The sequence below is a fragment of the Triturus cristatus genome, chromosome 9 (genome assembly GCF_964204655.1).
Source record: "Triturus cristatus chromosome 9, aTriCri1.1, whole genome shotgun sequence".
NCBI lineage: Eukaryota > Metazoa > Chordata > Amphibia > Caudata > Salamandridae > Triturus > Triturus cristatus.
The window spans coordinates 523,701,052-523,716,388 of NC_140592.1; the positions used below are offsets into that span (position 1 = coordinate 523,701,052).

At 44.8% G+C, this 15,337-nt stretch overlaps 1 protein-coding gene across 3 annotated transcripts in view; it reads right to left on the reverse strand.

The window, feature by feature from the left end:
• Positions 1-11,767: 11,767 nt before the first annotated feature.
• The window catches only part of TIGD3 (tigger transposable element derived 3), a 47,575-nt gene continuing 44,005 nt past the window's right edge, over positions 11,768-15,337 (reverse strand). For all 3 annotated transcript variants that reach the window (XM_085625514.1, XM_085625515.1, XM_085625513.1), the window contains one exon: positions 11,768-14,010. In XM_085625514.1, the coding sequence (XP_085481640.1) occupies positions 12,545-13,975 (1,431 nt within the window). In that variant the 5' untranslated portion in view covers positions 13,976-14,010 and the 3' untranslated portion in view covers positions 11,768-12,544. The remainder of the gene's footprint in view (positions 14,011-15,337) is intronic.

A 15,337-nucleotide genomic window follows, 5' to 3' on the forward strand; every position in this document is an offset into this window, starting at 1 on the left:
AAACATGGTATCGGCCCCATCGCCTTTAACGAGACATGGACTCAATATACGAAGAAGGATGGTGTTCTTAAATGGCCAGAAAACGGTAGTTTTGACCCTGATGTGTTAGATAATTTAGAAACAGTTTTGTTCAAAAGAAAAGCCCGGCCGGCAATGTTTGATTCTCTTCGCCTTTGGCGTAAGGAAGCCAAACAGAAAGAAATTAAACAAGCAAAACGAGCTAGGAAAGCACAGGGTATGACGATTATACAGGCTGCCCAACAGTTCAAAAATGATGAAATTGACAATGCGACTGAAATTTCAGAAAGACAACATCGTATGGCGATAGATAAATGCTATCCGGTGTTGCCTGTTTCTCCTTCTGATAACAAGAAAGATATAGAAGAAGATCCCCTAATGTCCCGTTTATTGAAGTTGCCTCCACCCTATGCGCAAAATGCTAATGTGCCTCAGCCGTTACAGCCTGCTCAGTTGTTGGTAGTACCTCCGCCGGTTCCGGCTCTTCAGTATTTGCCTCCTCCAGTACTACTGCCCTTGCCGGTTTTACCATTAGTTTCAGCTTCTCAGCCTTCATCTCCTGATCTTAGTTCTCCTTTGCCTTCTGCTCCTCCTGTGAATTCTAGTTCTCCTCTTGATAATTCTCCTAATATTCTGTCCCCAGTTCTGATGTCTAATTCACCATCTATGCGTAAGCGTCTCACAGATTCTGTCACTAGTATTTTATCTCCTTTCTTTGGAGCTCTTAATGCGTCTCCGGCTTTTGCTCGAAGACAATCTCGTAGTCAGTTCCCAGATTTCGAGGAACGAGAGAAGCTAGATTCTCTGGCACGAAGATGGATCAAGAAGGGTACACAATATAGTATGTCTGATATTATGCCTACCTTTTTGCAATGGAATGCACCTACGCAAAGGTATGTTTTTAATGTAATGTGCGATATTCTCATTAAAGAATGGGAAGATGTGAGTTCGAGTCCGATCTCACAAGATTTGTTAGATGTCCAAGCCGATTTTGAAAAAGGACTTATTGTAGGTTCCAAAGTTGAGGAAGCTGTAAGGACACTCATCTCCTATAGAACCTTATTGTTCTCTCAGATTTTTCTTGATTCTGATCCATCGGTTAAATTGACATCGAAAAATTACCCTATGAGAGAGGTTCCGCCAGTATGGAAGGAAGAGGTTGCGGGAGTAGGTGCTAATCCAACTATTCCAGCTCACTTTCAGCGTATATGGGTACATGTACCATGGAAGAGATCTGAAGTTTTGGCCCTTAAGCAGACTCTACCAGATCCTCGTAAGAACCCTGCAGGTTATTATATAGAATTATCGCAGACAATCAATGCTTGTATTATGAATCTGGCAGATATTGATATGTTAATGGGTAATGTAGTCCCACAGACAATATGGGCTAAGATTCGTAGAGAGGATCATGCACAGGAACTGGGTGCTACTTGGGATGTCATAGCTGATACAGATAGAGACCAAGTGGGTGGTGCAAAGCCCGACGCCTTGATCTCGGAGCTTCCTGGTAGAATCATTACGTTAATGAAAACTATGATGCCTGCATTGAGAGTGAATTGGGATAAGCTAGCAGCATGTAAACAAAAGAAAGATGAAAGAGTCTCTGATTTCTTTACTCGTTTCGAGGAGACATTTATTGATCATAGTGGTCAGGACATGGCTACCGAGGGTGGACAGCGACTATTCGTGGACAAATTTGTATTTAATTTGCTTCCCGAGCTGTCACACAAATTGAAGGATTCAGAAAGTTCTTGGGCTGTTTCTTCTTCTGCCCAGATATTGGCTACTGCACAATATTACGAGAATAGGGACAAAGAAGAAAAAGAAAAGCAAGAGAAGAAGACGAAAGATTTAAAAACGAAGGTTCTCTTGCAGCAAGCTTATCCGCCACGTTATGTTCAGCCTCAGACTCAACAGCCACCGCAGTTTCAGAGATTGTATCAGAAACCTGAGCCATACATTCCGCGACCTTTGTTGGGTCCCAATCAATGTGCCTATTGTAAAGAAGAAGGTCATTTTAAAAGCAGTTGTCCGGTTTTATTGCAGCGCAATGGAGCGTCATCTGCTCCACGAGGTCGTGCTGGCCTCCAGTCAGCAAACAGAGGTAGAGGTTGAGGCATGTTAACTCAAGAACAGCGTGCCCTTCCTTCTCCTAATTCCATGAACTACTTTGATCAGCAGAATATGAGATCCACCCAATATTATAATGAGGACCATTATGTTGAAGGCGAAAATGAGAGTCTTCATGCTAACTAGGACAGCCATGGACAAAGTAGAGGAGTTGTGCCAATCCCAGTAGATCAAAATGGCCCTTATGTCAACGTCACTACTATGGGTGTATCAGAGCCATTTCTTCTAGATACTGGAGCAATGAGAAGTTCTATTATTAATTCTAAACTCCCTGGGGCACCTTTGTCTGGCTTAACGAATGTTTCTGTAGGATTCTCTGGCGCCCCTGTTCGCAATCCGGTTTCTTGTCCTTTGCCTATTTCCGTTGGTCCTTATGACTTGGAAGCTTCACTTCTGTTAACGAATGGTTGTGGTGAGAATCTGTTGGGTCTAGACCTATTGAAAAGAATGCATGCTGCAATATATTGTTCACCTTCAGGCGTACATCTCACTCTAGGTCAGAAGTTGATCTCCCCAATGTATCTGTCTAAAGATCAGTTTCCTCCTGAGTTGCTTTCTCTTCCGACAGCACTTTGGGCCACAGGTCCGAACGATGTGGGTTGTCTTGAGATACCGCCTTATGTTGTTACTCTCAAGCCCAATGTTGAACTACCACGTATTCCACAATATCGAATTTCTGCTGAAGGTGAAAAGGCGCTTTTAGAAATCATTCATGATCTCATTCGGAAGGGTGTGGTTGAAGAAACAAGAGGCAACACATGCAATAGTCCTATTCTTCCTGTTCTTAAACGTACTGATCCTTCTCAGCCTCCTGTGTACCGGTTTGTGATTGATCTGCGAGAAGTAAACAAAATTGTGATTCCACAATTTCTTGTTGTTCCAGATATCACTGCCTTGTTGACTATGATACCTTCCACAGCGACTTTTTTCTGTTATTGATCTAAAGAATGCCTTTTTTTCAGTATTCCAATTGCAGAAGAGAGTAGGGATATTTTTGTTTTTTCTCTTGGAGGCCAAAGCTTCCGATTTAAGCGCGCACCCCAAGGGTACTGTGAAAGTCCCTCCATTTACAGCCAAGCTTTGAAATGTCATCTTGATACTTTTCACTTGCCGTCTGGTGCTGCTCTTATCCAATACATGGACGAATTGTTAGTCGCTGCCGATTCAGAAGATATCTGTAAGAATGTCACTGTTGCACTACTGCGTCACTTGTTTAAGCTGAAACACAAGGTTTCACCTTCCAAACTACAGTATGTTTGTCGAGAGGTTACCTACTTGGGTCATCTCCTATCAAAGGAGGGACGACGATTGACACCAGAGCGAATTCAGGCGATTGCTCGAATGTCAGTACCATCCACACAAAGGGAAGTACGTGCCTTTCTGGGAATCACTTCTTATTGTAGACAGTGGATCCCTAACTTCTCTTTGATTGCTAAACCTTTGTTGGCACTCACTTTAAAAGATATGCCTCAGCCCCTTCCTTGGACTGAAGAGTGCCAAAAGAGTTTCACTGATTTACGTACTGCCCTGTGTACCCCAGATTACACTAAGCCTTTTACGCTGTATGTTCACGAGAAAGAAGGTTGTGCATTATCAGTCTTGACACAGCAATTTGGAGATAGACAGCGGCCATGTGCTTATTTTTCGGCTACGTTAGATCCCGTAGCTAAAGCATTGCCTAGTTGTCTCAAAGCCACAGCAGCCGCAGCGATTTCTATCTGACAGTCCGCTGGGATAGTGTTAGATAACACTCTTATTGTCATGGTGCCACATGCAGTGGATACCTTACTAAACAGAACGAAGACACAGCATCTCACGAGTGCACGTTTAACTGGTTACGAGCTGACGCTATTGGCTAGTCACGTACACATCAAACGATGCAATACTCTGAATCCAGCTACTTTATTGCCCCTTCCAAATGAGGAGAGTGTTGAGGATCAGCATGATTGTTTCTTCCGTACTGAGGAAGAGACAAAAGGAAGGATTGATTTGAGAGACACACCGTTAGAGAATCCAGATGGGACTCTATGGGTAGATGGTTCTTGTTTTAAGATGCCTAATGGAGATACGGTTTCAGCCTATGCTGTAACTACCTTACATACGATTGTAGAAACTGCACGTGTTAGACACAATTCAGCGCAAGCAGCAGAGTTGATAGCACTGATGAGAGCTTGTGTATTATCAAAAGGGAGAAGAGTGAACGTGTACACTGACAGTCAGTATGCCCTTGGTGTCTCGTTCAATTTTGGGCGTTTCTGGAGAGAGAGGGGTTTCCTAACTTCACATGGCACTAAGATACAGCATGGTCAGTTAGTGACTGATCTCCTTGAGTCCCTTGCTTTACCTGTCCAAATAGCGATAGTGAAGTGTAGTGCTCACAAGAAGATTACGGATGATGTTGGACGAGGAAATGCATTTGCTGATGAAACAGCAAAGAAAACAGCGAGAGATTCAACGAGTCGAATGTATATGGCAGGTCCTGCGAATTGGATCAGAGAGAGAGGAATGTGTGAGAATACAGTGGAAAGCGTGAAAACGATTCAGAAAGAGGCTACAGAAAGAGAGATAAGCAAGTGGAGAGAAAGTACGGGAATGTTAGATGAGATGGGTTGTTGGGTAGAATTATCCGAACATCAACGTTGGTTGTTACCGGATGCTTATGTACTCCCAGTGGTTACTATGGCTCATGGTCCAGCTCACCTTAGTGCAAAAGGCATTTGTAAACTCCTAGCTCCAGTTTGGCAGAATGAAAGTATCCCGAAATGTGCAGACAACGTAGTAAAGCATTGTATTGTTTGTCTGATGTATAATCCAGGAAAGGGGACCCCCACTCCAGCAGGTCACTTTGCTCCTCCGACATACCCATTTGAAGTGTTGCAAATCGATTACATTCACATGGATCGATGCAACAACCTCAAATATGTTCTGGTGGTAGTATGTGCCTTTTCAAGAAGGATAGAAGCATACCCTTTGAAAGACAACACAGCTTTATCCACAGCCAAAATCCTTCTGAAAGAGTTCTTTCCCAGGTTTGGATTGCCGCGCATTGTCTGGAGTGACAATGGGAGCGAATTTGTTGGCCAAGTCATGCAGAAAGTTTGTGCAGGTCTTGGAATCAAGCAAAAGTTCCATGCGACAAATCATCCCCAATCAGCGGGTTTAGTAGAATGCTACAATGGGACCTTGAAGTTAAAATTAGCGAAGATTCACGCAAGTACAGGACTTAATTGGCCTGATGCTTTGCCGTTAGCTCTGCTATCCACCAGAACTGCAGTACACTCTCGTCTGGGACTTAGCCCTTACGAAGTGGTGTTTGGCCGTCCGGCCAACGTATGGGGAATACCTCGTCCTAAAAAGTTCTCAGATTTGCCCTACCCAATGTTAATTGACTATTTGCATGACCTTACAACTAAATTGCATGTCCTTCATCGACAGGTTCAGAGTGCTTTGCCAGAGGCTTCCACAGATCCAGGTCACTCCATCCGACCAGGTGACTGGGTCTGCACCCGAAATTTTCAGAAGAAAAAGAATTTGGAGCCCAGATGGCGTGAGCCCCGAATGGTCCTACTAACGACGAGGACAGCAGTTAAAGTTGAAGGAAAGAAAAATTGGATTCACGGTGTGCATTGCAAGAAAGTACCTTTGCCCTTGCCTTTTGATCAGTGGGTTCGTAGAGGGGTTGGTGACTGTGAAGGCGAAACAGTTCCACGATTTGTACCCTTTAGCGATGCACACCTGAATGGGACATTGTCTGAAAAAGAGGACGACGACATTTTACAGGGAGCAATTCCATTGCATCGTCGCTTGAATACGACTGAACCAAGAACATTGTTTCAAGATCAGAGTGTTCTAGGGAAGGAGCGCTACCATCTCAGGCCCAGACCAAAGAACAACTGAACTTTCTTCTTCTCCCTTGTGTAGTCTGTTTAGGTTGCAGGGTCACGGTAGGAGTCTAGGTCACGACCTGAGTAGTGACAATAGGTCTGCAGGATTTTCAGTGTCATAGGACGGTTGAGCATCGTGACTTCAGTGATTGAGGAAGATTGCCGTGAGCATCCACTAGTGAAAATGGAAACTACACCAAGTATTAAAGAGAGAAGAAATGAAATGAAGAAAGCATCTTGAAAAATAATGTACAGTTGTTACAGTGTAACTCTATGTATTTTGATATCATTATGTATTGCTATGGCGATTATTGGTTGGATAGTTGATGTTTTACAGCCAAGAAACACCTCCCCTTCCTCCTCTTTGCCTTCTTCTACTATCCCTCCACACCTCTTTCATACTTTTTCTTCACATGAACTTGTCAGAAGAACCGAGTATTACAACAATTCTTTTGTCCAACTATTACACCAGCATCAATTAGTGGTTAACACAACTGATTGTTGGGTATGTGGTCTTATGCCGCATACTACTGAGAAAGGAATACCATTTCTAGTTCTTCCTTTCTCCTACGAGGGTTCTGCTTGGGCATTCTTTGTTATTTTCTCAAATGCATATCAAAGTAAATTCAGACGGTCTGTTGCTTCACAAATTAATTATCCGGATTTTAGTCATAGTTCTTTGATTAAGGGTATGGTAGTTATGGCTAAAATCATGGAGAATAGCAAGATTTCCATCGATGAAAGAAAAGCATACACCAATTGGAACATCACCCAATACATGTCGAGTCTTAATAATAAAATGGGAAAGGAGAAATCCTCACCAATCTGGACTGTACCACATCAAGGTAACTTCTGTTTAAAAATAAACGATCGCTCTTCTGACACTGCACCAAAGAGTAACTGTTCCTACACATACATTTATTCCTCTCTGAACTCACCTCCTCTAGTACAGTCTCAAGGCACCTATTTCATTTGTCATGATAGAGCTTATACCTGGTTGCCAACGGGTTTCTCTGGTACCTGCTACATAGCTTTCCTTCTTCCTCCTACTTACACTGCTTCTGCCAATTATCACCGAACCCGTCTCAGCCGAGGAATTATTGACTCAAAAGACACCACGGGACAAGAAGGAGGAGATTTCCTTAAAGGTTTTCTTCCCTTCTGGGGTCCAATGGCCAATAGCAGAAATATAAGGCAACTGGTCCGTGTTGTAGAAACTACAATAGACATCACTGTAGGAGCCTTGAGTAATATCACGGCGGAACTACAGGCGGATCGTCTTATGACCTTGCAAAACCGAGTTGCCTTAGACTTTATTCTTGCCGATCGTGGTGGAGTATGTAAATTGATCGGGTCAAGCTGTTGTATTTTCATTCCTAATGACGCTCCGACAGTATACCAAGCTATTTCCAAGTTGCATATAATCTCCGAGTCTATTCATCAGGACGAAGGAGATTGGTCCTTAACGGAATGGTTTTGGGGACTAATGTCCAAATGGGGCTGGAAAGCATTGACATTCCTTGGAATAATCTTGACAATCGTATTTTCCTGTTGCCTTTGTATGCACTGTGGACCCGCTATCTGTGATCTTTGTGCTACCATGTGCATTTCAAGACCCAAACCTCAAGTAACAGAAAATATAAGGATGATGTTACAACAACAGCTTGATGATCTCATGGCTATTGATGTGGACTCAGATTAACGTAAGTCTATCTTGCCTGAGTTCTGGCAAAAGGAGGGGCTGAGGAACTTCGATTTTCGATCAAGATCGAATCGACCTGCCATTTTGTAACCCGACGCCATTTTGTGTTGCCATCACTCAGGCAGCACGGCGAACAAAGTCTATTCTGCTTTTTCCCGTAGCTTGGTGTCAAAATCCGTCCTCAGCCTTGTTTGTGAAGCTGATGTTTGGACTAGCCGAGAACACTAATCCGTGTCTGGCTTTTCTAATCCCTGTTTCAACTATCTGTAGGCTCACACCATTCTTTCCCGATCATATCTTATCGACTGGCCTTCACTGTCTCCTGCTAGCATTCTCTTGTGTCATGCCTGTCCTCCAATACACACAAACGTATCTCACCACCTGCAAGTCAGTTGTAATCTGTTAATAAATTAAGTTCGGGGGTGGGATGACAAACACAGTTGGAGGAGAGGTCTCTTCGAGTCATCTGATCTTTCTGTTTTCAAACCCTTCTTACTGGTTCCGCTTTGTTTTCCACTTACCCTATTGGCTCTTTTCTTCTTTGCTTGGGGCGTGTGTTTTGTTAATAATTCTGTATTGTATGATATTTAATCTGATGCGCTACAGAGTGAAGTGGCAGTCTCCTAAGAACCTACTTTGTGTACTTCTAGGATAACTGTACTAGCTGCAGCTAAATAAATCCAATCTTCTAACGCCGACAGAGTGTCCCGTGTCTCTGTGTAACGAAGCAGGTGAACCCAGAAGACGGAGGGCGTACCCTGCGCCGCCAGGTTCAAAAGGTTCTGGTTCTTCACAGTCCAGTCATGGGCATGAGGGCATGATTCCCCCTTGCTAGAGGGGCGATATGGGAAAAGCGGCAGAATTTAGACACCAATTTAAAAGTGCACACGTATCACAAAATGGATGCTACTCGCCACCCACACAACTCTGGCTGCCTGTTGCTGGGGGAAATCCCCGCCTCAGCAGCTGGACAATAGGGATCCTGTTGCAGGGAGGTGCCAGCACCTTCCCAGACAGGCTATGTGGATTGGAACTGGGTGGGTGCACCATAGGATACCTTTCAAAGTTGCACGTAGGCTGCCACAGCGCCTACATTCTGCATACACTGCCTGGAACCGGTTCGGGGGCATCCGGCCCCTCGCCCAGGCAGGAAACACACAAAGGGGAGAGGGTGTAGCCACCCTTTCCCGCCTCAACTACCATTGGTGGACACTGATCTGGACACTCCCCTAATCTTGTGGATATAGGTGAATAACGTGTCCCCGGAGAATCAGATTAATCTTGGACTTCACAGACTTGACCTTCGACGAGCTGCTGCCCAGCTGACTGAAGAAATCTCCCTTGGGGTAAAGGAGTTACCCCCCTGCTTGGCAGGCACCTGAAACACTGCAAGTGACCCGGTTGGAACTTCGCTGCTCCTTCGGACATCGACGACTCCTCTCAACCTTGAGGTGGGTTTCCTAGCATCCAAGAGGCCAGTGAGCGTGCCCAGCAATTCTGAGCACCGTGGACCGCGTGAGTGCCGAGATCCCCGATACCCCAGGACACCGGCCACCTCTTGCGTAGCACACGACCCTGACCAGTGGGGAAGTTGTGCTTTGGCCCAATATTGATCCAACCTCTCAGCAGCAACTGTGCAAAAGATCAGTGCCCTAGCTCAGTCCGGTGGCCCGTGGGCACCCTTTTACGCACTCCAAATTGCTGCCTTCCGCGGTCCCTTGTCTCTCGACTTGTGGGCCCTGGCGGAGGACAATCCTTACTTTTAAGAGTTCCCCTGCTTGCTCCAGGCCTGCTCTACAGTCTCCTCGAAGGTGACCTCTCACAGACCTCATGGGTCTGCACCAGTAGCTGATTTGTTAATCTTGCATGGGTTGCGGTTGCCAAGGCTTAGTGGATCCAATCCGGACACTAACACCGCAGCGACCCTCATCCGACGTGGGACAGTGGCCCTCCAGAAGCTGGCCTTCCTTGAAGCCTCCCGGAGCCCGTAGCTGCAGATCCAAGATACACCTTTTCCACTTGAAGCACCCGACATTGAAGGGCTCTTTTCCTTGAGCTCCCTGGTCACTGTGCCGTGACCCAGACTCTGTCCCCTCGGCTGTCAGGTTCTTCTCTACAAGATCTACAACTTCAATCTTCACGGCATCATCGACGCTTTTGGCAAGCAGCAATTTTGTACATTTTCCCATTGAAAATCATCCCGCAATCCGACATCGAAAACGACCTATGCACCTGGCTTTCCTGGGGCAGGTAACAGTGGTACCTCGGTACTCCCGTGGTAGTGGGCTCCTCAAAAGCTTAACTCTTAAGTTTTTAACTTTCAACTCCTGCTAGAAGTGTCTTTAATCTGTTTAAATCAAACCGCGACATTCTCCATAGGCTTTAATAGAGATCCCGATAGCAGCTATTTTCACTGCACGCGCCTCCCGTGGGTCCCCTTCCTCATAACCTGGGGTGGATTCTTAAGGGGCCAGCGATCCTAAATGCCCTAGGCATTGTCTGTAGAATTGTCGTGGTTCTTATACCACTTTTTTAATGTATGGTTTGGTCCCCCCCTGGGGCCCTGTGATTCCAGTGCTATTTATTCTATCTATAAATGCTTGTTTGAATTGTAACTTTACCTCTAGCCTCATAAAGAGACTTGTGGGATTCTGTTTAGAATAAATACATATATTTTATATATATACCTGTGTGGACTACTCTTTCATTTGGTCATTCAAGAGGTTATCTATGGTAAAACAATAAGCTTAACACTCCTTCAAGACTTAGCCTGAAGGCTGCTCTCCACAGCTACCACTAAGATAGCTTTCTTTAAAGATTGTCTTTTAAACCTATCACCTTAAGAGTCGAATTGGACTGGTGCAAGGTGGCCACTATAACTAGTGACCGGCATATGCCAGGCCAACTTCTCACAAACCCTCTTCTGACAACTGACTTGTGCTGGCCTTCGATCCTTTCAATTCACTATACGTGATTCTAACGCTTGACTCCTGTCAATCGAGCCCTAGGATGCACATGAGTACATTGCGCATTAGCACATCACAGCGTGCCAGTCACTGTCAAGCGCTGACAGCCATATGTAGAAGCCCCGAGTTGTGCACAATTGGCACGTCATGACGTGCACGTATCCGACACTGACAGGCTCTGCTATAAATTCCTTTACACCGCCTCCGGCACAGGCCACGTGATTAATCTAAGGAAGGCTTGGCTGAAGGTAAGACACGTTAGCACCCTGCTGCCTGTTGCCTTTCAGTTGTGTACCTTTAATAATTCCCTCACTGTTTCGCTGATCGATAGGCCGTTCATAACTTGGAGGACTTGTCATGCCTTTACTGACCCTTAAAACTGAATGCACTCCCGGATTTTCCGGCTATGCTGATTACTACCCACATGGGGTTCCGTTATTCTTTATCCCGTCTTGAGGCTGTTCATAAATCGGAGGACTTGTCCTGCCTTTTTCTGACCCTTAAAATCCAATGCGCTCGCAGGTTTTCCGGCTATGCTGATTACTACCCACATGGGGTCCCGTTATCCTATCTCCCGTGATAAGACAAGAGCGGTTTCTATGTCCAACAAGCTTAAATAAACAATCAACATTCAGCCACCATTGTTAATGCACACCAACATGTGTTTTGACTCTTATAGATACATTTTCTGGCTGTGGTCGGTAGCACCCGGCTGCGCTTGACATGCCTGCTTGTGGTTCCCCCCCATCTTATCTCTTTACATGAAATTGAAAGGCTCGGCTATTCATGCATGCGCAAACCTATTCACTTGTTGAATTAAATGCACCTTTGTTTAGATTTAATTTGGGTGTACTCCGCACCTCTAATGTTTTATTCACTATTCCCCACTTTTTTCATTGTGAATTACGGGATCATTTTCCACTCTTAGCAAACTGATTTATCGCAGCTCCAGATAAATTCTAAGGTACACTTGTTTCCAATCAATTGATTTCTACAAAGCTACAGTCCTCCTAGCCCCCCTTACCCTTTATTTATTCGCTTCCTTCTAGAATCCAACCAAACTGTTGTTTTCACATCTTTAATTCTTTTAAGGATCACAAGTGGTACCCTACAACACTACTACTGGTAGGTCTCTGACAATCAGGTGCTTATGACACCTGTATGAAACACACTCCAATCATTGTTCGATTATTCCCTTCATATAGGCTGTCCACATCTTGTCCTGAAGAAGACCCGCTGTGACTTTATCGCATTCACGCACATTCTATGGTCAAAACGTCAACGCATCCTGACAATCCATATCCTACGGTCTCCAGCCCATGACAAATAACAGTATCCAAAGGAGAGCTACTGGAGACTCGCGCTTTTAGGGATGGATGTCTATTGATCAAAATATTTGATACGCTGTTTTTATACAATTACACTGCATATATTGCCTTCACTTAAACACCTTGTCACTTTAAGATCACTTATTCACTTGTAAGTCACTTCTTTGTCTTTCCAACTATGAATCTGTGTTGGTACAATATACGAACTTTGATTTATCTCATCTTTGTGTTTCTTCTTCTTTTTCACATTAGTGATGGAATGCTCACAAATTGATCCGCCAGCAAGCAGATGCCGGTTTCACAAATAAAACCATAAATTGGAAAAATAATACATTTCAATTGGGAAAAATGAGGAAACATGTGAAACTAGATTCAGTACTGGCAAAAGGTACCAGAATGGAAAGCGCAGCTAACTGAACTGAATTAACATACAAATGAACCCTTAAAGTGCACTAACAGTGCAGCGCTTCATGTTTTCAAACTGAAATGCATGAAAATATTAGAATTTATTTTCTTTCACTGGCAGCACAGACGCTCAACTTCTTCTTCGCAGTCATAAAACTTCAGAAATACGTCCTCGGTTGAGCCATTACATTCAAACCACCGTCTTAGGGTCCCTAGAGCTTTGAGTGCGTCTGCTTTGGTGGGGAGGCTGTCCAGCAGCTCCTCGCGGACCCTCTCACCATTCTCTTCCTCCTTATACATGTAGTTCCCCCTGTGTTGGCAGAAAGTGATTTCCTCTTCATTGTCAATAAAATGGCTCAACTCCTTGTGGCTCATGCCCTTTGGCAGGGGCGTATTAGACAAAGGGCCATGGTTGTGCCTCCCTGGGTTGAAGCCAGCTTCTGAAAAGCACTGCTCGACAAGCGCAGGGGGCACTTTCTCCCAGGCTGCTGCTATCATATGTATGGTGTCTAGCATTGTCAAGCTGTTGGCAATTGAGACTGGAGATCTGTCTGTCTCGGTCCTGATGGAGGATATTTTTCCCAGGAGTCGGCCCTTGTAATGGGATTTGAAATTCCGAATGATCTCCGGGTGTAGCGGGGACACTGCCTGATCGTGTCGAGGAAGGAACACTAGCTTCACGTTGGCCATCTCGGTATCAGGGCGGACAAGGCCATGGCCTACAATTAAAGCAACATTTCGAGCTTGTTTTCCCATCTCCCGATCAAAGTCCACCAGCCACTCCAAAAAGAGATCAAAGGTCATCCAGCCATTGCAACTGCTTCGGTATACTGCTGGTAATCTGTCATTGTTCGCACCAAAGACGCAGCGCCTGGGCACATACCTCCCAACCACCACAGGCTTCCGTTTCTCACTGCCACGACTGTTAATACATAAGAGCACACAAATCCCATCCTTGTCTTCTTTCGACAAGTTATTTCCCTCAACAGACACCATCTTATGAAGCAAACAGATTTCTTTACAACTGAATATGTTTTCTGGTGTGTAATCTTTTAAGATCTGTGGCAGCGTGGTTGCACCACTGTCCTCACAGATTTTGTCGGTGATGTGGTTAGCTCTGGAGGTGTAACGCTGGCCAAAACAAACATTGTTCCTGCGTTTCCAGCGCACCAGCCACCCAATGCTAGGAATGAAGTCCTGGCCCATGATGTCTGCCAGCTCCTTGGCTTTCTGGAGCAGCATTGGACCGGTAACAACCCACATCTTAGTCCTGGCAATGTGGAACCAGCAGAGGAGAGCTTCGTCAATGCTACTATACTTGGACTCGCGCTTGCGCTTTCGCTCATGGTTGGCAGTTCCGCTGCACCAATCTACAAGCAGCCTTTCCTTGTTCTTGCAGATCCTGGAGACTTGTGGTTGGGAAACCCCGAATCTTCGAGCCACCTCCGACTGGGACATCTTTGACTCATCCAGCATCTGCAAGACCTGAATCTTTTCCGCCAGGGACAAAGCATGGAGCTTTTTCTTTCCATTGAGTTCCATCCTGATTACAAAGTTCTTACGGGCCCATCAATAATCTAGGAAAAAAGATTTTTATTGAAGAACAAGAGAAAGTGAGTTATAAGACACACAATGGTTATGCAAGACATACTTGTAAACACACTTGATCAAAGACTGCACAAGTACATAATATAGTGAATAATTGAAAATTTATCATTTTCTTTCTTCTACCCACCCTAAGCAATCATGTTTTTAGAGTGACTATTGGGATTAGTTGCAGTTTTTGACCAAGAGTTTGATTTGTAAGACTGAGTTCAGATACCTTTTCTCATTGGGAAAAAATAGGGCTTCCATCAGACTGGTAATTTATTGGTACCACTGGCTATTTGAGCTGGTGCAATTAGTGAATATATAGTGCCCAGAAGGTAGTCACAATTTTTAAAATTGGCCCCTAAATATAGAAAAGCCTCTGGTGTTATTGCCTACGTTTGAGCTCATCCTTGGCCAAACACTGGAAAAAAAATAATTGTGAGAATGTGGATATCTGGGAATGTGGAGTACATTGTATTAAAAAGCAACCCAAGCCTATTCATGGCCCGGCTAGTTAATATTAACTCCATACCAGACGAAGGCACTGTCGCTTCTCAGTGACTGCCTCTAAACCCCCCTGCCCAGCAGTTGGCTGCCTACGGTTGATTGCTTGGCACTTGTGGAGGTTTAGAGGTGAAACCTGGGAGGGACTGCACCATGTGCGAGCAAGCACCAGGCCTCTATGGTGGAAGGGTACATGGAGATGAATAGAGGTGAAAACTATAGAGCTCAGGTCGGGCAAATGAAGGTTCTTGCTGATCATGCACTGTACAAACAGCCTTAAGATCTGCTGCCCAGCGAGTGGGAACAGCCTCTGTTTACTTCTTATGGTCCATCTTCATATGCAGAGGGTGAAGCAAAGTTCACCACATGCTTGTATTTGTGTGCCTGCACACAATGAAAATGCCTGTAAAAGCTGGTCGGACACCTTTTCACTTTATGTACATCTTGCTTTAGTAGTGTGAATTACTCAACTGCCGCAGCCATTAAAACTCTATGGGCCACATGCATCAACCAATTTTGCCTTCGCAAATGGGCCGATTCACAGAATCGGCCCGTTTGCGAATGCAAAAAAGGCTATTCACATGTATCAAACCCTATTTTGCAATTCAGTAACCTGTTACCAAATCGCAAAATGGGTTGGCTATTCGGTATTTGGAAGGGGCGTGTTCAAGGTGTCCCTTCCAAATAGCGACTCACAGTGGTATGTATGAATGTTTTCTGACCGTGAATGCCGTCGCAAAACATTCATAATTTACCACCAACTTCAAGTTGGTGGTAACCCATTCGCAAATGTGAAGGGGCCCACAAGGG